General features: G+C 40.2%; 1 protein-coding gene across 1 annotated transcript in view; it reads left to right on the top strand.

The window, feature by feature from the left end:
- The window catches only part of LOC107103902 (E3 ubiquitin-protein ligase RNF123-like), a gene marked incomplete at its 5' end in the record, with an annotated part of 45,168 nt that extends 33,523 nt beyond the window's left edge, over positions 1-11,645 (top strand). Inside the window, 3 exons of the mRNA XM_015403758.1 lie at positions 1,741-1,835; positions 8,981-9,066; positions 10,726-11,645. Coding sequence (XP_015259244.1) covers positions 1,741-1,835; positions 8,981-9,066; positions 10,726-10,825 — 281 coding nt within the window. The remainder of the gene's footprint in view (positions 1-1,740; positions 1,836-8,980; positions 9,067-10,725) is intronic.
- Positions 11,646-25,866: the final 14,221 nt, after the last annotated feature.

Here is a 25,866-nt window from a genome sequence, read left to right as displayed (position 1 = left end):
CCCTACAGCTCAGATGTTCTAATGAAGGTAGAGGTACTAAGGAAACACTGAAGGATCTTCACTGAGGGTCAGAGCAGCCCTGGAGTTGGAAGAAAATCAAGAACTTCAGGATGACAAGTTCTGCTGCAGTGAAGAAGTTCAATGAGATCCAACAAGACCAGCAACTGAACTTCATCAGCAGTTCGATGTTGCTTATCTACAACCACAGTGAGAAGCTTCCTCTGTCCAAGAAGACCACCCAGAACTATCTGATGTTCTGTAGAAAGACCCAAGACTTCCACAACTCCTCCCAGGTTCTCTAATGTTACAGGACTCCTCAGTATGAGCCTGTACTCTCAGAAGCTGCTCAGATAACCCAAAGTTCTGTCCCGGAGGAAGTGACATCATCTAAACTTTGAGATTGATGCAGCTATGAACAGGTCAGAAGGTCCAAGGAGACTTTAGGGGCCTCATGTAGGAACCGTGGTAGCAGCAGGGTTCCACACACATCTGTGTGTGAAGGAAGGCTGGGTGAAAAGTTTTAGCTCTTTAGAGTTTGTTATTGGTGACTGAAGAAGAGTGTGGATTATTAGATTATCATTTTAACATAGAATTGATTGTCATAACAATGGATTAACAGACTATTTGAATTCACAAAATATTGTATTGTAGAACAATAGACTTTAGTAAGTTTATCAGAAAATTGGATCATGGGACATCAGATTAAAATAAAAGCTTGGATTATTAGATAAAAATAAATCATTGGATTATTAGAACAAAATAAAACAATGGATTATTAGATCCAAATAAAACCTTGGATTATTAGATTAAAATAAATCATTGGATTATTAAATTAAAATAAAACCTTGGATTATTAGATTAAAATAAAACCTTGGATTATTAGATTAAAATAAAACATTGGATTATTAGATTAAAATAAAACATTGGATTATTAAATTAAAATAAAACCTTGGATTATTAGATTAAAATAAGACCTTGGATTATTAGATTAAAACAAAACATTGGATTATTAGATTAAAATAAAACATTGGATTAGCATACATGAACATAACATTGGCTTATGGCACATTGAGACATCAGAGTATTAGATTATAGAACAATGGAGTTTAGAATGTTGAAATAACTGAATATTGGATTATAGAACATTGGTTTTCAGAACAGAGTTGTGGTAAATTTTGGTGAATTTCACATATTTTATACTTGAGGCTGAAAACCCAGAGGAATGGAAAAGATGTTCCAGGACTTAATCCCGCAACAGAACCAGACTGAAACCTGATGTGATCCTGAAGGTTTGTGGAAGAGTCCGACATTAAATGGATGCTGAGCTTTAGACATGTTGGATCAGCTAAGATCCAGATGGATGTTCTGAGGTTTTTAGCTCCATCAGATTTTGGCACCAGATAAATTCTGACTGACTGCTGATTGCTTTTGATTGTGTAGCTGAACATCTGTCTTAGTATCAGAGGCAAACCTGTTCTGTTCTCTGGGTTTTACTTGGACCTGCAGATGAAGCATCATTTTTAACGAGTCATCTGTCAGAGGCTGCGATCAGATCCAATCGTGTTTTTAAGCAGCTTTAGATTCCACACACACACCGTTGAATCTGTTTCTGCTCTGTGTCTGTAGAACCAAGGGGTTAAAAGTACAGAAGACGTCATGTTCTGAAGCTGTAACCTGTCAGAACCCTTTTAGGCCGATGTGTGAGTCATTAAATCACGTTCTGTGTTTTCCTGCCCACAGACACCGACTACATCAGCCAGGAGGAGAAGCAGAAGGTTGAGATGATGCTGGAGTTTCTCACTGAAGAGTCTAAACAGGCCGCCGCCTCCACAGCAGTAAGTTCTGCCTCTAAAGCTTTGAGCGCCGCACCTCACATCCTCTCCTTTGGTGATGCATTTTCTAAGTAGTCCTAAGATGCTGGATCTGAGGTCAGAGCAGCAGTAGAGCCTCTGCTTCCTCCTGGCAGCTGAGACATCCCACCATTGTCTGCACCTGCTCTATTTCTGGGATCAATCTGGGCCCAAACATTCAATCAGATCCTCAGCAGCTCCTTCCTACTCATAGCCTCCAGCAGTTTGGTTTTCCTCAGAAGTTGTTGGCCAGCCGACAGCCTTCCCAGCAGCTGAATGTGACGGAACAAGATTCCAGGCGTCCTCCTTCTCCTCTCAGTCTGGAAACCTGAGCCAGGCTGGGCCGGGCCTCTGCATAGCAGGATTTATCACCAATGGATACACAGAGAGGATAAATCTCTGATCTGCAACGTCAGGTTCACACAGACTGTAAATCTAATAAAGTGCAACTTTCTCAGCAGAGGTTCGTAATGGACAGTAGCGCAGGTCATCACTCTGAAGTTCAGCTGCTCAGAGTTAAAGTGCTGCGAGTTCAGAAGAACCACAGCCTCCCTAATGGATCTCTGATGGGTCTCTGAAACACTGAGAGGGTGGGAATGACGTCAGGCTGGGCTGCAGGCAGGAGGCGGTGGACCTGAGGTCCCATTAGAGGAGATCAGAGACGAGAACTCCTGAACGAAGCGCGTAAAAATAAAACTGCAACGCAATGTCGACACTTCTGAAAATTAACATGCTAAAAATTTGTTAATTTGCACAGATTTATGACCTGCCGTAAAAATGTTGAGAAAATGTTGATGACATTTTATATGGAGGAAGAAAAAAATCGTTAGACACCAAAAATCAACTAATTGCTCCTATTTTTTTCTTTAGCTTTTATTAATTAAATCTAAAAAACATAACAGAAACTGCAGTTAAATGTAAGCTAAATATTCGTTGTAACAAAAAAAAAAAGAATAAAAAAATAAAGCGATGGCATATCAGCATATTAACAATAGTAATATGGAGGCCATATTAATATACTTGAATATAAGGTTTTGGTTTGCATTACAATCAGTAAGCTCAGTGTTCAAATAGACAGAATGTAAACATTACACGCACATGCACAGCAGAAGCCGTTCCCAACAGGAATTAAATGAAATCATATTAAACCCACTTATCCTGGGTTTAGGTTTCTCAGCCACCAACATTAGGATTAGTGGCAGCCATCTGTGAACGGAATCAACCCAGGATATTAAATTATGTTTAGATATTAACTCCACAGGAGGTTCCCCACAAAACCTGTGATGTGAAAGTTTTTTGTTTCAGCTGGTAAAACAAGTGTGTGTGTAAACAACAGGGATATTTGGCTCAAAAACAGAATTGCTGAATTGTTTTAAAATATGAGAATTTATCGAATTTTTTTTTTTAATTTATTTTTTTCTAAATTTGTGTTATTTCCAATGTTTACTCAGTATGGACTGTAAAATTGGAGGAGCCCTGTCCCTGCAGTTGGGTTTGAAAAAAACATGCAAGACTCTGGGTTGTATTAAGGTAAACAGTGTGGTGAGGCTGCTGAATTATTTTTGTGCGCCTCAGATTTAGAAATGGAAACATTCAGAATGGGAGTTGTGCATGCTTTTGTAGATGAGGGCCCTGGTTCATGTCTGGGAACTCCTGATATCCAGCCTAAATCTTCTGGTTTGAATTCCCTGAATTCTACCAAATCAACCCTGAACCCTCTGGAACTCCAAACCGCTCAGGTCCTGATCCGGGAGCTTCTCCAACCTCAAGCTGTTGTGACGTGGTCTCCTGTGTTTTTCTTCTCTGCAGCTGGTCTGGTTCTGATCCATTATCAATTCCTCACACAGACACAGGGCTCTGCTCACGGGCTGCCTTTCTGGTTCTGATCCAAACCCGTTGAATCTCAGAAGTTAATCACCTGCTACAGTTTTCTTAGATGGACCCGATCACCAGGTGTTCATCTGGTTCTGCTCGGATCTGAATGTATAAAGGAGGACATGTTTTCTGTAGAAGCTAACCAATCAGAACCTGTCATCCTCCAGAATCAACAGAAACCCAGCAGCTGATCCTGGAGCTGTTTTCTCCTTCAGCCCTAACTGATTAAATCATAAGTGTTTGAAAAGCTGCCATCTCCAGTTCTCCCAGTGTTTCCATTAACACACACACAGCGACCCAGAACCCTCTGTTTGCTTGGAATCACCAGGACAGCAGCTTGAAGCACCAGAACCAGGCGCTCCAGGGCCCTGCTGAGTGTCCGGTTGACCTTTAACGGAGATCATCTTCCTTCTGCTGTACATTTGTTCAGGTTCAGTGAGAACATCTGCTCTGCAGGAAGTTTGGAATAAACCGTGTTCGGTTCTTCTCCGGCCCATTTGTTTCAGTCCTAAATGGAAACCTTCATATTATCATTTGTTTGTTTTTTTAAAGCTCTTTAAAACAGCAGGAACTGACTGATGAAAAATGAGAACAATTCAAATAAACAACAACAAAAAAAACTAGAAATTTAAACAGAATGATTCAGGAAAAAAAACATGTAAATAAAGCAGTTTCTATAAAATAGAATCAACAACTGGTATCGGTTCAGCGCCTGGCATCAAGAAGAGGTGGGTTTTCAGAGCAGATCTAAAAATGGCGTACGAAGCAGGAGCATTCCCGCTGTTTGGGATTTGATCACTGAGTTTCCGTCATGTCCTCGGAACCGCAGAGGCTCTGATCTGATCCAAACCGCTGCGAATCAGAGGAGAAAAGTAGATCAGACAATGAAAACCATGTTGATCTTTTGAATAACTGTTGATCAGATGCCCTCAAACTCTTTTCTTTGAATACCACCTTAAACTAATGTGGGATCTTCAAGTACCATCACAATGTCCGCCTATAAAACACAACAATATACAACAAAATGGAGATAAAACAGTTTATGGGTAGTTTGAATGTGGTTTATGTTTTTACTTCCACAGCTACAAAAATTTTATGTTTGAAGTGCATAAATATAATATACTGTATTGCAGGACTTGGCAACCAAAAAGGATAACTGTTGTTCAGAGAAACGGATAAGGCCATTTACAGACGCACTGCAAATAATCTGAACCTCTTTGCGGAAAATGACTTTAGTCAGCAGAATATTAGTAATTGTGGTAATGTGAACTGCTCTGCAATAAAAAAAAATGGACTAAGTCATTAACAGCTGTAAGAACATTAGTGTCAGTCTCAATGTAACCATCTTATTTTTAATGATTGTGACAGGAATATTTTCATTTCTTAGAAGCCAAAGGTTTGGGTGTCTGACTTTTAAATTCTAGCTCAACAGAGGACGGCTCAACTCTGAGATGTTTTTCTGCATCCAGCCTGTTTCTGGGCTCTCATATAGTCAAGGCGAGGGATGAGCAGTCTTTGTCGCACACATGTTGTTGAAAGAGGCAACGGAAAGCACACAGCTTTAGTAGAAAGGGTAGAATACTTTGTCTCTCTGTCCAGAAGTCTGTGTTTCTGTCCACTGCATAGTGACCAGCGTTGCTCACTAAAGATAGAATCGTTACACTGAAAAAAAATCCAAATCTAGATAAGTCTTTTTTTCTTAAAATAAGTGCATTTTTCTTGAATTGAGGAAGTAAAAGAGACATTTTGCCGATGGAACAAGATAATTTCCATTTAAGATAAGAAAACACAATTGCATTGTCTTATTTCCATTGCATTTTATCTAATTATCTTACTTTAAGAGTTAAAATACTCATTCCATTGGCAAGCTATCTCATTTACCTACTCAAATTAAGGATAAATACATTTCATTAAGGACAAATACACTTAATTTAAGAAATGTATTACTTATTTTTAGATCGTTTTTCCAGTCTATAGAGAGATGGGTGCTTTCACATGTCGCCAAAGTTTCCAGCAACCCCCCAAAAAACTGTTAGATTTGTCGCTAGTCGCATGTTTTGAGAAAGAGTCACTATCCCGACATTTGTCACTATCCCAACATTTTTCGGGATAGTGACAAATGTCGGGATAGTGCTGAACCTGATTGAACCTGGGGTGGTACTGTCCAGTGCTGAAATGGCTGGCGCCTTGTCTGCCCCTGCTGTGCAGTCACCACAGGCCCTGTCCAGTGCTGAACCTTATTTTACCTGGGGTTGTACTGTCCAGTGCTGAACCTTATTTTACCTGGGGTTGTACTGTCCAGTGCTGAAATGGCTGGCACCTTGGCAGCCTCTGCTGTGCAGTCACCACAGGCCCTGTCCAGTGCTGAACCTGAGGAGCCTCGTATGGGCGCTGTTGAAGGAGTTAGGGTCCTGCCTGAAATGCTGGTTAATGGCAAAGGGTTAAATTCTGAAATATTGGAAATAATTTGATGGACGGGTTTCAAAGGATGAGTTATGTGCAGCGCCCCAGAAGCCCTCAGCCAAAACAATGAAATTGTTTGCCCCTGCTGTGCAGTCACCACAGGCCCTGTCCAGTGCTGAACCTGAGGAGCCTGGTATGGGCGCTGTTGAAGGACAATTGTCCCGAAGGACAATTAAGCATTTTCTGACATGCTTATCTCTGCTGGGGTCACGAGGGGATCTGGTGCCCATCTCCAGCTGTCAATGGGCGAGAGAAAGAGTCCCTAGAGGCATCTAAATATAGTTAGAATCGGCCAATGCATTGACTGGCTAATGAGGGAGCGATAAGAGGTTATGAATTAGACCAGCACACACTAAAAATAATTTTTCAAAATTAAAAACAATTCCAGAGACCCAGATTTCACTTTTATTAAAAGTCGTGCTCCGTAACACCACCAGTAAACGTACCGCTGTTTGACAATTACTGCCGTAGAGATATGAATATGCTGTGATATTTATTAATGGAGAGAAGGTAGTTCATCTTTAGTGAATAATTAAACAATTGGGGATTCTGTGCCCTTTCAGTTTTCTGATTCTGGATCAGCAGTGTAAACGCTCTTTTACTGTAATCAGGTGTGCTATGGTGCCTTCAGTGACCAGAAAAAGATCAGAGTTTTGACTTTCTGTCCAGAATATCGCAATGAAAGGTTCTGCTTCTGCGCGTCTGTCCTGTAAAGGGAGAGGAACAGATATGCCAGCTTAGTTTTCATAAAGGGTAACGTTTATCTCATTCAGTAAGTTCTCTCCTCGTTATGATGTACATTTTTAAATGTGAGCAGAAAACTCGACGGTTCTCAGTGTGATGGCGTCATGTTTTTGATGTATAAACTCAACCCGCTCAGACCACTCCTGTCCTCCACCTTCAGACAGTCCTCCATGTCCTCTCTGTGCCCCCCTACTCCTCCGTCAGAGGAGGCTCTGCTGCCTCCCTCTGCTGACCTACATGCACCCCCCTCCTCTTCATGCTAACAACAGGATTAACATCACAGGATCTGGGTTCCCTGCAGGAATTCTGCTCAGTGGCCCAGATTTCTGCTTAAACAACATGAGACCAAAGTTTGGAGATCAGAACCTCCCTACAGGGTCCAAACTCATGGAAAGGTCACATCTCGGGTTCTGACGGGTCCTGCAGGACATGCAGGGAGGCAGTGACCTTACAGAGATGACCTTTAGACTCTCAGCAGCATCTTGCAGTAAAATAACCATCCTGCTGCTGCGGATTGGACAGAATAGAGCTGCAGTCTGAACACAGAGAACCTGCTGGAACCTCCACATAAAGCACATTAGCGGCAGACAGGCTCCTCTATCTGGTTCTGCTCCTAAAAACATCTTCCAGGCGGAGGAACCTCTGTCTGTTAACATCTTCCAGGAAATAGTCCTTACAGCCTCCTTCAGACCCACAGGACCAGCATTCTGTCCAGTGTGAGCTGTCTAAATCAGGACTTCAACACTGCAGTCCTGAAACCAGGTTCAGAGAACAGAACCAGGTTCCTGGTTCAGAGATGTGGATTCTTTACCAATTTGAAGATTCTGACAGTAATGTGGAGTTTTTTCCATGGTTAGAGATTGAGATCAACAGTGTAAAACCGATAGCTGTCCACCATCATCATACTGGAACAATCAGCGGCCCACTGCAGGTTAGGGTTCTCCTGCTGATGGAGAACAGAACCATCCACAGTCTGTCTGTGTGCAGCTCAGTCTCGTCAGATATTACTGGAACAGCTTCAGTTACTCATTTTGATGGAAAGCTTCTTCCTTCTCCTCCTACTGTGTCGTTTACTGGTTCCTCATGAAGTTCTGAGGATGTACTGTTTCTCTTTAAGTTATTGAGGTTTCTGACTTCTTGCTTTTTGTCGAAACTTTTTCATCTCAGAGGTGTTTGAGCTTCCTGTGAATCATCCGGTCGCAAATGGGCCGTATTTCTAATAAGGAGTTATTTTTAATGAGATTCATTCTGGTCAGCTTTTTATTAGAATTTACTCATCTTGATGTTTCTACAGCTCACTTCACCTGAGAGCTGCTTCTGTTTTCCTACTAACCCAGTAAAATAATCTTAACCCTTTATCATCCAATTTACCAATTTTGGTAGCTTGAATATAAGCGCCACCACTCATCAGACGTGTTCTCTAATGTAAATTACACAATTTTTTTTTTTAATTAAGCTATTTTAAAACTTAAAGTAAAAAGTCATGAAGCTAATTTAAACAGTTAAAAAATCATGTCCTGTACCAGCGTTCATGTTCTAAAGGGAGATCTTGTTTCTTTCTATAAGTTTATTTTCATGAATTTCTTATTGAAGCACCCTTTGGATTATTATTTTTTTTTTTTTACCATATTTGGGTAAATTACTATTTTTGGTAATTACAATTTAGTTCGATTTGCAGTTAAAATACTTTTTTAATCTTACAAAAGTAATATTTAAAAAAATAAATGTATATTAATTATTCCGTCCTCCAATAACACTCTTTAATTGAAACTTTTGAATTTAAAGTATTTCACTTTAAAGCCGTATAATATTCCATCTCCTCTCAGGGATCTGATCTAGTCACTCATTTCTAAAACTATGGATGGATGAATCAGTGGAGCCACCTGTGCAACTGTGAAACCTCATATTAACTCCCAGCTCCCATAATGCACTGCACCAAATGGGGCACTTGTTGTCATGTGACCTCAGCAGCAGCATTAAAGGGGTTGATCTGGTTTGTTGCAAACTGGTTCTGTTGTTATAAAAAGATCTCGTTCTGCTTTTTTCAGCCAACCAGTGAGGAAGATCTCTGTCCCATTTGCTACGCCCACTCCATCTCTGCTGTGTTCAGGCCCTGCTCGCACAAGTCCTGCAAGTGAGTCCAAAGAGCCACACGTGGCATAACAGCATCCCTTTAACCTTGCAAAACAATAACCGTGAACATATGCAACTGTCTAGAACACATTTTAATGTTAACAAGGATGCAGAATATACTTTATGGGTTGTAATTATTACCTAAATGGCTCCTGTTGAGCTGTGCTGCATTACTGAGTACCGGAGGGTATTAAGCAAAGCATTTGTAAAGTCATAGAAAGACAAGCATGGTTGATTGAAACTTTGGTGGGTTAATGCACTTCATGGAGCCAAGTTTTAACATCCCTATGAGAGTAACCTCAACCACTTGTTTAAAACACAGCTGAGAGCACAAATTGTTGCTCATTCTACTGATGGATCATACTGAAAACAGAGAGATCTGTCGCAGTTACCGCCCACTTCATCAAAATGAAGTGGCAAGAAGTCTGACAGCATATACGAGTGACATACCCTGATAGTTTTACATCTCTTAGGGATTATAGCTATAATTAATTCTCTGTATTCACTCATTCCCGCTTTGCTATATTTTATAAATCAGTCTAAGCTGAATAATATGTAATAAGACTAATTTTGTTTATTAAGTATTTATTACAACTAACATAAGTAGCTGAATGTAAAGACGTACTACGTTTTATTTATTAAATTCAGCGTATCACAGTGGCGTCTTTTTGGCATGAGGGCAAATAATGTCAAGTTAGATTTGTCCAAGCATGCCAAAAGTTATGATTTACATTCTTTTCTAGATTAAAAGTTACTTAATCACACAGTATTTTAAAAGATGATTTGATTTGCAAATCACTGAAGTTTTAGTAGAAAAAGATTTGCTTAGTTAAAAAGAAAAATGCAGCAAATGATGCAATATTTTTCTAGATATATTTTGTCTTTTATGGAGAAATGAAATGGGTCACTCCGGCTTTATTTTGCTAACTTTTGTGTATTGGCTCATTCTGCTCATACATAAAAGTCATCAGTTGACTATTTACAATTAAATAAAAGTTAATCCAAAAATATTATCGACAAAAGGGGAAAATTATATTTTAAATCTTACATTTACAATGTGTAGAAGGTTGCACAAATTTTTTTCTTGTGCATCTGCATCAAAAGCTGGGTCTGGCAAACTTAAAGCCTTTCTTGAATTGTGATCAAGGGACACCTAAAATTTACTGTTCCCAGTAGATCCAGTTCAGGCTGTTCCCAGTGGATCCAGGTTAGGCTGTTCCCAGTGGATCAAGTTTACGATGTTCCCAGTGGATCCAGTTTAGGCTGTTCCCAGTGGATCCAGTTTAGGCTGTTCCCAGTGGATCCAGTTTAGGCTGTTGCCAGTGGATCCAGTTTAGGCTGTTGCCAGTGGATCCAGTTTAGGCTGTTGCCAGTGGATCCAGTTTAGGCTGTTCCCAGTGGATCCAGTTTAGGCTGTTTCCAGTGGATCCAGTTTAGGCTGTTGCCAGTGGATCCAGTTTAGGCTGTTGCCAGTGGATCCAGTTTAGGCTGTTGCCAGTGGATCCGGTTAGACTGTTCCCAGTAGATCCAGTTTAGACTGTTCCCAGTAGTATAGATCTATACCAGTGAAAAACAGTTTTTTTTATTATTTTGTCTTAAAGTTTTTCCCAGTCAGAACGTTCTTAGTTCTGCAGGTTCTGATTCTGTGTTCTTTGTGCAGAGCCTGCATCAACCAACATCTGATGAACAACAAGGACTGTTTCTTCTGTAAAGCCACCATCACCGGGGTAGAAGATTACAGCAAGCCCTCCTCCTCCTAACACATACAGGCACACCTGAAAATACACACCTGACCCAAACCTAGCAGAACACCCCCACCACCCCGCATGAAAGCATCTGCAGCGTCACAAGCGCTCAATGAGCTTCAAGCTCGATCAAACCGGTGGGAAGAACCTTTATTTTGAAAGTGCCCAAGTGTATGTGTGACACTGAAACCCCCTTTGACTCCGGACTGTTCTTCACGCTCAGGATCAGAACACTGTTTGTTTTACTGGACCTTCTTCTCCTTTTTCAGTTTTTCTTCTATAAATGGTTCAGAACCAACTTTAGTCCCATTTTAGTTTAGTGCATCTCTGCAGGTCTTCTGATGATTTCAGCTACAGTCACAAATAAAATCTGATGAAACTGTTAGAAAATGAACTGAGGGAACATTGAGAAATGATCACTGCAGGAATTCTTGACCTCTGACATCAGAAGGCTGGTGCAGATCCAGTCTCTTGAGTTGCATCAGGTTGCATCTGGTGGTTGGGTTTAGGGATTTGTATCTGCCTCAGCTCCGGCCCTCCGTACCAACAGATGTTCCTGGGTTCTGCTCTGATCATTGTAATGTTCCGATAATCCGGGTTCTATCAGGTACTCCTTTCCTTTGACTCAGACAGCTGAAGATGGTCCTTCTCACTTGCTGGTTCTGAGGTTCTGAAGGTTGAACATAAACATCTCCTCTGAGTGTTTAAGGGGAAATAATACAGCCACAGATCTGTTGGTTCTGATCAGGATGTGTTCTGTTGGTGTGAAAGTTTGAACATATCAAATCTGTAAACTCATTAAATTATTCTCCTGAACCAAACAATCGGACTCTGTGTTCTCTCTGTTGGTGTGGAGAGTTCTGTCAGAACTGCTGCTTGCAGTGAAGGTCCCACACACCAGAACCACCTAAGGTTCTGCTCTGGTGCCGGATGGAGACGGTCCTCCAGAGGCTGCTGATTACAAACAGTGGTACGTCTGAAGGGCATCAGTGGACCATCACAGGCTGTGTCCAAAGTGGGTGCAGAAGGTTCTGTATGTGGTTCTTGTTAATCTCTGCTTGTCCAGAGGCTGACACCACTTTACAGTTTATAGACCGAGACAGAAATAACTGCTAACTGATGAAGAGGAGGAGGACTGTTCAAGGACACGGACGGCTCTGGGAGTATTTATAGCAGAACCGGAGCGATCCGTTTCCCCTGATCGATGGAGGAGCAGGGGAAACATGGAAACCCGCCATGTGTGCGGGAGATAAAGCAACTGGGTCAATGACACCAACGGGACACTTCATCCTCTCAAAGCTGCTGGACCTGCTTCGGTTAAGAACACTGGACCAGTTCTGTTTGGACTGGAGCCTGGCTGGTACCTGAGGATTAAACCTGCAGTCCCTACAGAAGCGACTTGAATTTTTCAGGTAAAATAAATAAATAGAATTTTATTGATCTCACAATGGAGAAATTCATTCTCTGCATCTAACCCATGCCCTTTGGGGAGGGGTGGGCGGGCAATGTGCAGCACCCAGGGAGCGATCAGGGGTTAGTGGTGTTGCTCAGAGAGCCAGAGTGGCAGTGGGTTTCAAACTCACAACCTCAGGATTCCAAACCCTATGCCCTAACCATTAGGCCGCCACTCACAAAAAGATGAACAGAATTGAAAACAAATTGGGTGGTTCTGATTAAATTATGTGTCAGTTTGTCCATAAAGGTACCACAGCAATGTTCTGGGTCAAGGACACTTTAGGTTGTTAAAGAAACTTTTTTAATTCTTAAATTTAAACTAATTCTTTTAAATCGTTTCTAGTAAAACGCTGCCACCCAGTGGTCAAAGCTGGAAGTGCAGTTTGTGGATCCCCAGCACTAAAAACTGAAAACCTTCGATTCAGGGGTTTCCTCTTCAGCTCCTGCTTTATTGGTGAAGACCAGCAGTGATCCAGCAGACGGAAGCAGGAAACTTTTAATCTAATATTTAATCTGAGCTTATTCAGAACCTCCTGAAGGTCATCATCATCTCTCTCCATATCACCTCTATGTACTGTTGCTCTCAAGGGTCAGCCTCTGCTCTTTTATTGTATTATTTTACCTTCCAATTTTCTATTTTGGTTTTCTAACTTTTCTTTTTATAGCTTATTGTTGAATATAGTGACCTTATATGCCTTAAAATTCACCTTTTAAATACAATTTTATTATCATTTGTCTGCACAGAGATCACTCAGGATAAAAACAAATTTAAAAAAACAGACTCATACAGCTTACAGTTCAGTTTTCCCTATTATGTAGGCCAAAATATTTAGCATGAAGAAATTCAACTTAATTTTGGATTTTTATTGCACTGTCACAAGTGCAGAGCAATGAAACTAACTCTCTGCATTTAACTCATCCCCTTGGGGATGAGGTGGGCTGCCATTGTACGGCACCCTGGGAGCAGTGTGGGGTTAAGGGTCTTGCTTAGGGACCTAGAGTGTGTGTCCGTGGGAGTGGGGTTTAAACTCGGCACCTCTGGATTCCAAGCACAATGCCCTAACCACTAGACAACACTCTCCTAATAAAGAGCTATATATGGATGTGCATTAAATATTTGATCCCTTTCAGAATTTCCCTCTGCCTTTCATTATAAGGAAGTACTGCTATTCTGAATTAGAGATCTATATCATCAGACATATTTAGCTTTGATGCAATTAAAATCTAGAGGATCAGAAAGCATCCTTTAATTGTGCTGTGATAAAGGTGCTAATGATAAATAAAATAGCCTGGATGTTTCAACAACAAACTATTCTCTGAATGATTAAAGCTAAAAGATCAGATTATAATCTTATCCCCCCCCAGATCCTGCTTCTCTGTCTGGCTTCACCAATTACTGCATGCTTCAAAGAGGCTAAAGGTCAAAGATAAGCTGACCGGCGGCTTCATTTTATTTCTCTAATGAAATACAAAAATAACATAATACATGATTTTTATTAGCTGTTAGAGGCAGGGATATGGGGGGAAAAATGTAATTAAAGAAGAATTTTGACCAAAAAGGCATCTGTGTACAGGGAGCAAAAAGGGCAGAGGCTCCATAATTCTGTTAAAAGGAATGAGTGAAACCATGTCTGATGTCTGTCATCTAAGGTTCTGGTCTGAGGCTGATGATCCAATGCTTCTGTGATCTTCAACAGCTGCAAAAGGTCTTCACTCTAAGGATTACTGTGGTTGTTGGGTGTTTAGTCTAAATTTTGGATCACAGAGCAGAGAAACTTAGAGCTGAAAAAGAAAATGCTTTTAGATCAGAAAGAAGTTTCAAGGAAGCATCATTTCCCGAGTCCCAGCTGGGATTTACCATAGATCAGCTTCCATGCTGGGATTTACCATAGATCAGCTTCCATGCTGGGAGATACCAAGTGACAGCTTTATGTTCATATAGGTAAATTACAGTCCAGCAGTAAATTTTTATGGTTAGTTTATTTTCTCTTGAACTTAACTTAAAATTGACATTTACTCAGCGCGTATTACGCATAAAGAGCTTGAATTTGATTTGCTAAGAGAACCTGACTGCATTCAATAAAAAAATCTAGTAAATATGAATTAACAGTTGTCAGAAAAACTATTTTATTTCTTCCCAGATATTTTACAAGTTTTTTTTTAATCTTAACAGAAAAAAACAAAAAATAAATTAAAACAAAAAATTTTAAATGAAAACAAAAAAAAGATTTTACGTACAGATCAATGTGTGATCACTGAGCGTGTCTCACACATTTGTAATTTTCTTGATCTACCTTCATTTTCTGCATCTACATCCTTAAAATGCAGCCAGTTAAATAGACCCATTTTCAGAACCAGAGCAGACTTGCCAAAGTGCTGAACAATAAAATATCATTTAGAAGACAACCCTACTTGGAATAAAACCAGGAAGGAAACTGACTGGGTGAAAGGATTTTAAAAACAAGTGGTGGAGCCTGGCTGATGGAGAGAAGAAGCAAAAAACTAAACAATCAGATCGCTGTCAGAGATCGACGGAGAGATATCCAGGATAAAATAAATACTTAAAATAAATCCCCTTAAAAAGGAGGAGAAACAGTAGAGGAATTCAAATGGGCACAAAAGGTTCAAATGAATTCAGTGTTACATCCTAACATTGAGTGTTTTAAGGGTGACCACAAGGTGGCACTGTCCCCAAAGAAATGGGTTTCAGATTTTTGCCTTTTGCAGGGAGGCGATGCTCTGGTTCATCCCCAGGGCCGGACCGGCTCCAGAAATGGCCCACCATGATTAGCTATAATTTACAGGGAGACACGCAGCATAACAGGACATAAACACACTGAGTGGTTTCAAAAGAAAAGGTATAGCTTAAAAAAACAAAAACAACTATCTGGTAAAAAGGTTACTTAACTAGGATTAAGCCTTCAAATGAAATTAAAAATATAATTCATATGTAAATCCTTTAATTGAATTTTCATTTGGTAAATCATTGACATTTTTTAATATATTATTAAATATGTTAAATACATTTATGATTATACTATTGCTGTGTCCAATTGCCCACCCTAACCACTATATTTGAAGTCTTCCACAGGAGGTCCGCGACCCCTAGGGGGTCCACGGAGTTACTGCATGGGGGGGTTGCGAAAGATTTGGTTGATTAAACTTATTTTAAAATATATTCCCCCCTGCAATTTTTTTCACTTATTCAAATGTCTTTAAATACACATTTACATGAATTCAACACACAAACATAGATCTGAACAGATAAATGGAGGCGGAAGATGTCATCAATGCACACATTCAGAGACACACAGGAGCTCTTTCAAGCTGGACACCGTTTCATTCACAACACCTGTCCCATCAACCAGGAATCAGAATCAGAAATACTTTAATAATCCCTGGGAGAAATTACTTGGAAAACGTTGAAGACCCTTGCACTATATAGGGCCCTATATTTGAGAAGCTGGAAAAGCTCAAGTGTAACAATATTATATCAGTATTTTCTCATACTGATAATAAGTCTGAAGACTGACTCGGTCAAAGGCCACAAAGAAAAGATGATCAGAAAATGCCGGTCATTGTCAGAACTTTAAAGTAATGGACTGATTTGGTTTTTCATTCTTCCTGTTTCTGTTCAGGTTGGTAATTGGAATGAATAAAGCTTTTCATGCAGAAAGTTTCCGGCCATCTTCACGTCCTCCAATCTGCCTGAAGAGGGTCAAAGATCTGCTGGGAAACAACATTATTAGCAGACCAGCGTTGGTCACTAGTTCACCACATTGCTCTGCTAATGAAGTTATTTTCTGGTGCAGAGAGAAGCTCAGCTTGTCTGGAGGTCAGACATCCATCCTTTGCTTAACCTTAATCCTTTACTCTAAACACCTTTAAGCAGAGATGGAAACATGTCATCACGAAACAGGGGAACACATTCTTCTTGTCATATCTACCTTCTGGCATCTTCAATGCTTCTCCAGCTTTTATCTGGTTTTCATGATGGTTCCAACTCTTAGCTAATAGCACAGAGCCAGAAGAGAGCAGCTTTGAGCGATCTATTGGGTCTAAAAGGACTGTTCTCGCTGATCCAGGTTGTGCCTGAAGATGTGATGTTTCAGATCCAGATGTTGAGCGTTTGTCCCAGGTTCGGATATATGCAGGATTTTCTGCAGTTTTTAGGGGAATACATATCAGAACAGAGGATGAATGGACCCTCTGATGTTAAACCTGAGTCTCTGATATGAATCAGTTCATGTTTCTGATCAGTTTGGGTAATTTTGTTTGTCCTCACTGACTCTGTTCATTGATGTCTATAAATGAGAAGCTGGAGATGGCCGATAGATAACACAGCAGACATGCATTCTGTAGGATCAGGTTGGTTCTGATGTCAGGTCGGTTCTAATGAGGTTTTCCTTTCTATTGACCTGCAGGATGGGCAGCCGCTGGATCTCAGCTCCTCATATATCATAGATATTTTTGACTTTTCTGCATGTGATGGTTGATTACGTCCTGCTTTGATTGGTTCAACGAATCGATTGACGCAGTAGAAAAGCGCCCGGCAACCGTGAATGGCGGCGAGGGACATCATGATGCCAGAACAAGTTTCATCAGAGCACGGCCTGGATATTTACATCTTTATTACATCTGAAAGAATGGTATCTAATGGTGTCTTTTAGGAAGGAAGGTGACCCATGGTATCTCCTGGCTCCTCACAGCAGAGCTCTGAGCAGCTCCAGCCTTTAAATTCAGAGATGAGATATTTGCTGTGCAGAGGTGTTTGCAGACTGTAATCAGTGCAACTGAAATGTTTTAGCTCCTCCTCTGTTCAGAATCAGAGAGGCTGTTTTTTCGTTTTACAGAGAAGCTGAGGCAGACTGAGAGCTCTACTAAACACAGGCTGGGATTACTCCTACAGGCACCTCCTGCACCTTTTGCACTCAAAGATAATTTCAAACTTGTCTTTCTTTTCTTTTTCTGACAGGACCATCAACAACAATGGCTGTTTCATTTGAAATGTATGGATTTTAGAGGCAGGCCTGCTCCGCTCCGTTCAGAAAGTGGTGAGGGGAAGATTGGTGGCCAGCTGGGATCAAGGTGGCAATCATTTATTTCCTTTTCTTCCAGCACTTTCTCCTCCAGCGAAGGTGAAGTTGTTGTGACAAATGGCTTCCACTGCCGTTAGCAGCAACAAAGGAAATACAGCCGGCCGCCTGTTCTATAAGTCATGAAGACAAGATGGCGGAGCGGCTCAGGTGCAGGGAGGTGATGGATCACCGACACGCCGAGACTCATTTCTGCTCCTGATGAAAGACGAGATGTTCCTCACTTTGTTTGGTTTGATCTGCCTCCGGAAAACACATCTGCATCAGAGCTTCATGTTCAAACTTCATCAGAATCGGACTCTTTAGGCATCTGATCTGCCTCCTCCTGATAGGAAAGTTTTAAGGTTCTTCTGGCCCAGATTCTGCTTCATATAATGAAGAGAACCATCACAGCAGTTGGCATTAAAGGAAAATTAGATTTAATGAAGTGCTTAAGATCATTTGGACTGTTTTTTAATATTTTGCATAGTAAGGTCCGTCTCTAACCCAGAGTTCTACCTACATCTGCTCCCGTACCCTTAAAGGGAACATTTCTCCTTCATACCATGTGTGAATGGTACTGAGGTACTCAATTATGATAATGTTACTTCTTCAATAACTCAGTGCAATATATATGTATACATATACTCTTACTCTGTATATAGCCAGCTTTTACTCATAGAAAACATATTTATTGTGCGGGAATAAGGTCTTAGCTCTGTTACACTGCTAGCCAAGTAATCGACATTTCGTTGTCAAGATTCACCTTGTGTTTTTTGTGCAATGACAATAAAGGAAGTCTAAGTCTAATTCCAGCTTTAAAACTTGTTCTCAGCCTTAGATTGGCTCAGGTCAGCCAATAGAAACGCCTCACTGAATATTTTGTGTGTTAATGGCCGTCCATTGGTATGACTGGTGGTCAACATCAAAATGTTGGCTGATGAAAGTTTTTTTTAATATGGGTCATCAAAACCCAACGTAGCTGTCAAATTTTGAAGGAAAAGTCAGTCAGCAAGGAATAATCGATGGCTCATTATCTGGCGGTGATTTAATGAATTTAGCTTTAATCAGTGAAAAAAGGAAAATCATTTTTATCACCATCACCGTCCGGGAGCAGCCATTTTTTCCCAGATATAGTAACACCTCACTCCTGACATCTTCCTGCAGTGACATCAAATTCACCAGAGCTATAGTTAAACGGACAATGCCAACATGCATGGCTGTTGGATGTTGCCATACATCGGGTAAAATAAAAAAAAAAAACTTAATTATTCCAGCTTTCCGGTTCCTGATCCTCCACGGACGGGTTCCTCGTTGGATTGCCAACTTGAAGAGGGAGGATTTGCCATTAAACTTCTGACCAGAGAAAAAACACGTAATATGTAGCCAACATTTGGAAGAAGGATGTTTCCCAGATGACTTGGATAATGTTGTTGTTGCAAACATCACCAAACACCAGATAGAGCACTGGGACTTGATCAACAGCCAATACCGCACCGTGACGTCACAAACCAGAAGGTGGCAGTAGTGTTCTTTGGCAAACATGGATGTCTCCAGTAAAGCACATTCAAATGAAAATTACTTTTAATTAAAAATATTTTGTCACTAAATCACAGAGTTATGAAAGATGTTGGTATTATAGTGCCAGGAGAAATAAATCTGTTGCAAATACCTGGGCATTAATCTGGACTCCAAACATATAAAGCAAAACAACTAAAAAATGTCACATTTTATTGTGATCATTTCAAATTTTTCAGAAATATATTTTTTTTTCAATCTGCCGAAAAAAAGTATGCCTTAAATGATCTTCTCTTCTTTGTCTCAAACTAACTCCATCACTCTGAAACCCTTCCAGTCGTCTTACAAGCAGATCCTCAAAGTGTTTGACAGGAAATCAAAGCACTTCCGTCACTGAGCTCCGTTTTATTAAAATATACTTTAAATTAGAATAATCCTGTTAAGTTCACAAAATCTCTGTCAGGCTTACAAAGTCCTACATGGTCCCTTAGTGTTTCATCAGCCCCAGAACATCCACACAGGTGACTGTATAATCCCATTTAAGTCAGCCTGCTTTTTCTGTTAAAGCTTCTCAGTAATGGAACATCATTTCAACTAAAATCATTAACAAAAAAACAGCTCATCTAAAATGTTGCCTGATCAGTAATCAGAAGTGTTACAATGAACTGCAGCAGCTGTCTTGTGTTTCTGCTACGAACCAGTGACTCTTCTTTGATCCCTTCAGTAACTGTAATCATTGCAAGTTTTAAAATGCTTTTACTATGTTTGTCTCTTTAGTTTTTCTATCAAATGTCTTAACCTTCTTACTATTCTATTAAATTTATTTGTATAGAGACATTTCACAATTCATGTCATCTCAAGGCACTTTATTTAGACAATTCAACCAGATCATCCAGTCAAATTGATTCAAAGTTTTTCTATCTAAGGAAAACCAGTTGATTTCATTGACTCATTGACTCAAAGGTAATCTCTCACACTAAGCATGCTTGTAGCGACAGTGGAGAGGAAAACTCACTTTTAACAGGTAGAAACCTCCAGCAGAATCGGACTCAGCGTGAGCGGCCATCTGCAGAGGCCGACTGTAAGGTTTTGAAGAAGAAGCAGGCACCCTGAACCATACTTTGTATTTTTTTTAGAAGGTCCTGGTACCTGAAAAAGGATATCCGGAGACAGAGGCAGGTCCTTTTTAAAGATGGCTGAACGCAGAATATAAACCAGCAGCACAGCACCAGATAAAATCCTCACCAAACAGAAGCAGACACTTTTTCTCAGGACTGAATCAGAACTTTAGCAGAAAAGAAAAACAACCAGAACATAACAATATCATGGATTAATGACTTATCTGGACGAACATTGCTTGTAACAAACATTCAAGTCAGAACAGAGCCAGAGGAAAACTAGACTGGAACCATTTACATGCTCCTGCATACATGTGATGGTGTTCTGATGGTCAAAATGTTTTGTTCTGATCCAGCAGTACAGTACAGCATCTCCTTTAAGGGAACAACTGGTTCTGATGAAATTAATAAATTGGACCCAAATATATTGATTGAAGGCAGTGATAGTTTGAGCATGATAGCCCTCTGGATCAAAACCAACCAACAGATGATCTTAGACATCTTTTATCTCTCTTTCAGTTCATCTTATGAAGACTTTGTAAACTCCTCTCTGAGTTTCAGAGTTAAACTCCTCCTTTATCACCTCTCAGCTGTTACTGCAGCAGCAAACTGAAATGAAGCCGACCCAGTTAAGCCCGGTTTTAAACTCTGATCTCAACAGTTCCTCTAAGAGAATTAAATAAAGACTTAGATTAGTATTGGATCAGTCAGGCTGCATGGGCTCACACTAGAAAAACGATCAAGAAATAAGTAAGAATTCCTTAAATTGAGTTAATTTACCCTTAATTTTAGCAGGTAAATTAGATAGTTTGCCAATGAAATGAGTATTTTTACTCTTAAAATACGATATATAGAGAACGTACACTTGAAATAAGACAATGAAAATGTGTTTTCTTATTCTAAATGTAAATAGTTTTGTTACACTGGCAAAATGTCTCTTTTACCTCCTCAATTCAAAAACACATGCACTTATTTTAAGAAAGAATGATTTATCTAGATTTCGATTTTTTCAGTGCAGATCCAGTTTTACTGAAGGTAACTTTAGCCATCATCATGTCTGACTTTCTGTATTCTGTTCTAATTTCTAATAATGTTCGGTTCAGTTTTGGTGCATTCTAATTAAAACAATCAATAATAAATATTGATACAATTTAATGACAGATCAAGTTTTTCTTCCTTTAATCTGGTAATTTAATCCTGGAATGTTCCGTTAGAAGGAGGTCGGAGCTCTTGTCAGCAGAACAAACCTCTCCAGAACGTTTTGCCTGATGATGCTTGTTGAGTCAGAAATGCAGTCGGCTCAGTAGAGGTTCCCACATGTGTTGTTTTCCTGGTCTGCTCTGATGTTTGGGTCCTCGAAGTAATTCAACCTTTGGTCTGAGATGTTTTCTTGGTTCCTCTCTAATGAAGCGTTGACAAAACCAGTTTGCAGCATGATGAATCGACTCTCTGTCTCTGAGCAGAACAAATGGAGCTGAACACACAGCGGTGACAGCCACTCCGCTCTGCCTCTGATTGGTAAACCCGTCAGGCTTCACAGGATGCTAAACATCCTGCAGGAAATGTCACCGTTAGGATCTGACGGGTCATGTCGAGATCACAGAACTCAGATATTTTCAGGTCTTCATCTTTATGCTGCTGCAGACGGAAAGATGCAGTTGGTGTGTAGTTGTCTCTGCATCTGTCTCAGCTCATTCATCAGGACTTTGACTGTAAAGAACCCGGATCTCCTGAACTAAGGAACTGGGACCATCTGGTGAAGCTACTAGTGATACTTCCAAGATGTATCTGGTGCTTCTTATAATAAGGAAATCTGAAGCCTTCTCTGATCCACTATAGAACACAAACACTGAGGGCCACAGAGCTTGGATCACCCCTATCCTCTCCTGGTAGAACAGGAAGATCAAACAAGTACTTCTTATAACCAACTAAAACCAACTTCTTAAGGACTTAAACTTCATCATATCTGACAATTCACCAAATTTTTACATTGAAATGGTCTGAAGACCTTTTTTTCCATCAAATTTCCTTTTATTTTTGATGTGATGTTTCGTGTGTTCCATGATACGTGGTTTAGTTCGGACCCATTAGCCACACCGTGCAGCTCGATCGGCCGCATTTATAATTGAAGTCATATCTGTGGTCCTCAGTTCCTGGAGCAACACTGAGATCTTACTCCTAAAACAGGAAATAAATGAGTTTTAATTATGCTGCATGTTCCTGGTGTTATCAGTCGCTGGCCTGCGTGTCCTCCACAAACTCTGCTTCGTCAGATTAAACTGACGCTCTCAGAGTTAATTACTACTCTTAATTAATTTTTTTTATGAATTAATGAGCTTTACAGGAGAACCTGGGTATGAATTAGAGAGCAGAGTCCATCACAAACACAGACAGGTCTGACAGCAGGTTCAGACATTCAGATAGACGGTGAGTAGACAGCAGCAGACAGCTGAGCTCCTGTTAGGCGGATCAGGAAACATCTGAGATGAACGAGGAGCATGTAATAGGAGCAATCAGTGGAAATAACCCGTTTGTGGTTTTAAACACTAAAAATTTATAATAGAACAAACTTTGCTTAGAAACTTACTTCCTTCTCTTCTGCCCTTGTACCATCAGACCCTTGATTTGAGGTTTTATTTCTCCATATCTGCCCAGCAGAACCTTCCTTCTGGTTTGTCCCACTTTGCTTTCACTCCTTTAACCTTAAGCTCCATCTCATCATAGAACCTGGCTGCAGAGACACTTCCTCCACCCTAGAAGGGCCGCTGGTTCTCCAAAATAATCTGCTCTATGTGATTCTATCGGCTTATGATGGTACTGGATGGTTCAAGATGCTAAATTCTGCTCTTGTTCAGCTGGATATGGACCTATCATTAAACCTTTTCAGGGCGGTCCTGAGGTGCAGCACAGAAGGTTTCAGCCGCAGTCAGACACTGGGCTGAACCAGTCCTGACACAGTATTGTAGCTGAATCAGGTCTGGTTCTGTTCAGCTGTAGGAGCCAACAGCTGCTGCGGTTGACTTCCTGTTCTCCTTCTAGTATGATCTGCTTGGTTCTGTCTTAACTCAGTTTCTCTCCTGGATGTTCTCTCTTTCTCTTGTCTGGATCTGACTTAATCTGTTCAGTTTTCCCTCCCAGATGATGGAGCCACTGCTGCAGCTAACCTTTCACTTTTCTCTGAGATAGAAAGTACCCCTGGATCAGTGCTTCTGTGTTCTTTACTTTCTGTCTGCTCATTTTCCTAGTAGGTTGTGGCAGAATGCCGTTCACACTGAGCCTGGTTCTGGTTCTGTTCCACTCCATGCAAGCCCAGTGTGAGCTATGCTGATCAGAAGTGGAATAAAAGTAGCTGCCTTTAATCTGCCTGATTCTAACTTTCTGTGTATTTATTGGGTTTATTTTGTAGAAAAGCATTTTGCTCTGGGTTGGATTGGACGGCCTGCTCCTTGTTCCTGCCTTTGAAGCAAACAGAATGACCTCAGTCTGTGTGATGATGTGGGGGAAAGCGGAGGAGGTGTATAATTAGGAACATCCATCCAGCATGAAGCAGGCTGTCTTCTCTCCTGGTCAGTTTGAACTCGGCCTACTTTGCCTTCATCCAGAGAGAGGGTTTGCAGCTTTTTTATCATCTAAAATCTGACCCTGTAACTTTCAGATGGTTGTTTGGTCAATTCTGTCAGAACTAAATGAAACCTGAAAAAAAACAAAAAGGGAAAATGAAACCACTGCTGCTGCTTCCATGGCTCTGCGTTCTGTCATCTTCGGCTGTTTTGGGTGTAGGTTGTTTTTGTCCTCCTTGTGTGCAGCTATGAAGGCTGCAGCAGTCGGTCGTAGGCTGATTTATCGGCACTGGCAGGCCTTAAACAACAGCAGCGAAAGATAAGTGAGGTCTGTGTGAAATACGATTAAAGCCCAGCCGTCCCCTCGCCTTTGATTCAGAGGAGCATGGTGCAAACAGCTCATCTCTTCCACCCACACGAGAGCACAACAACACAGAGAGCCTCTTCAGAAGGAGCTGCAGGAAAGGTTAGAAAGGAGGAGGAACAGGAAGCGTGGAGATCATCTTATTCAGAAGCAACTGTGGCAGAGCCAGACCGTCTCACCTCCTTAAAGCTAAAGGAGGAACCTTACGTAACGTTGATCATCTCTTTCATAACATTCGAAGCTAAAATTGTGAACTGAGGCTGATCCATGAGAAAACATGTTAACATGACTCCAGCTGCTCAGAGGCGTCCTATTTAGAAACCATATCTTATATCAGCTCCTTGTTGGGAGGCTGCACATCCCAGTTTACCCGTCCACCATGATCACCAGCGTAGGATGTGGATTAGTGTCCAGGTAGAAGGACACAGCATCCCACTGTCCTGGTGAACATATGTTTGCTGCTCCCTCTAGCTGGACTGAACAACAGAAAAATGTGAATCTTTTTACTTGATGCTATTCATCCCTTCCCCAAGGACACTGAGGCAGATGCATCTGTTTGCAGATGTTGTTGGATATTTGGAATAAAGGAGGTTGTTTTCTATATTATTATTATTATTATTATTTAGAGTTTGGATATGATAATATGAGAATTTGCATCTGCTGTAACTGTGTAACTATGTCCTGTCTGCCAGGACACTCTTGGAAAACGATTTCCTCCTGGTTAAATAAAGGTTAAATAAAATGTAATGATAAAATAAAATTATAACCATTTAAAATGACTGATTTCTGAGTGGGACTGAAAAATCTGAACATTCACCTCATTTTTGGAAAACTCTTGCCTATTTTGCATACCCAAATGAAAAAAAAATTACTTTATTTGAAAGGTAACACCTTCTAGTTTTTGAATATATACAGGAAAACTGGGTGAGTAAAACACAGCCCAAGCTGCATCAGTTCAAACATGACTCAAAGTTGTTTTTCTATAAAAAAAATAATATTTCTTTTTTGAACAGCAATAATAAAGACATGCTTGTTGTGGCTGCTTTGTCATGTTGACATGCTGCTATATCTGTGTTAATTGTGTTTTGGTGCTTGCTGTGTACATAAAATGAACTACGTGGTTGAATTGTGGAGAATCTAAGCTTTCCAAAGATGTCTAACATGTCTATTATGGTAAACATTTTACAAGTGGAATTTTCATGCATTCTAAGTTATTAGTTGTAAACGCTTTAAAACCGGAGACCTGGTGGGTTTTGAGAGGCCAAAGATTAATATGCTGAATATTCAAAGAGTAAATAAATACACAAATCTGTCAGAAAAAATCTTTTGATTAGCTTCTTTGCAGGTGTTTATAAATCTTTAATAACGGTATCTTTCTAATAATGACCTGTGTTTAGTTCCTGAATCAAACTACCATACAGTATGCAACAAACCACCATGCATATGTGTAATAAACTGCACTCAAATTTTTATTCTGTGTTTTATTATAGCAAATTATAAATGAACACAAATGCGCACAAAACATGGAACACATGTAAATCTAGACCACTTTAAGAACAGAAACAGACACAACACAGGTTTTAATAATAAATAAAGCAGCCTGGATGTTCTAGTTTGCTGTACTTAGATTCCATGCAGAATGGAACAGTTTAATCTAGATTAAACATTGAAACTAATAGTTGACATAAATCCCCATGAGGTTGCATAAAGCCAACAACCTCTGGTATATTTGTAGCATCATCCTTCCCCTCCTCCATGATCTCCACCTCCTCTGTGTCAACTGGAGCTGAGTGTCTCCTCTGACTCCATCTCCTCATCTTATTCACTTTTCCTACATCCATTAAGAGATTAGCCTTTAATCTACATTTAACTAAATTACATTTTAACATATGAGACATATGCTAACATTACAAACTAAATATTTTGGGGGTTTTCTCGTTTCTGTTTTACTTAGTTGGTTAATAAA

The sequence above is a fragment of the Cyprinodon variegatus genome, unplaced genomic scaffold (assembly GCF_000732505.1).
Source record: "Cyprinodon variegatus isolate N-32 unplaced genomic scaffold, C_variegatus-1.0 Scaffold1558, whole genome shotgun sequence".
NCBI classification, from domain to species: domain Eukaryota; kingdom Metazoa; phylum Chordata; class Actinopteri; order Cyprinodontiformes; family Cyprinodontidae; genus Cyprinodon; species Cyprinodon variegatus.
The sequence above is the reverse complement of the archived record's forward strand: the minus strand, read 5'-3'. Positions and strand labels throughout refer to the sequence as shown.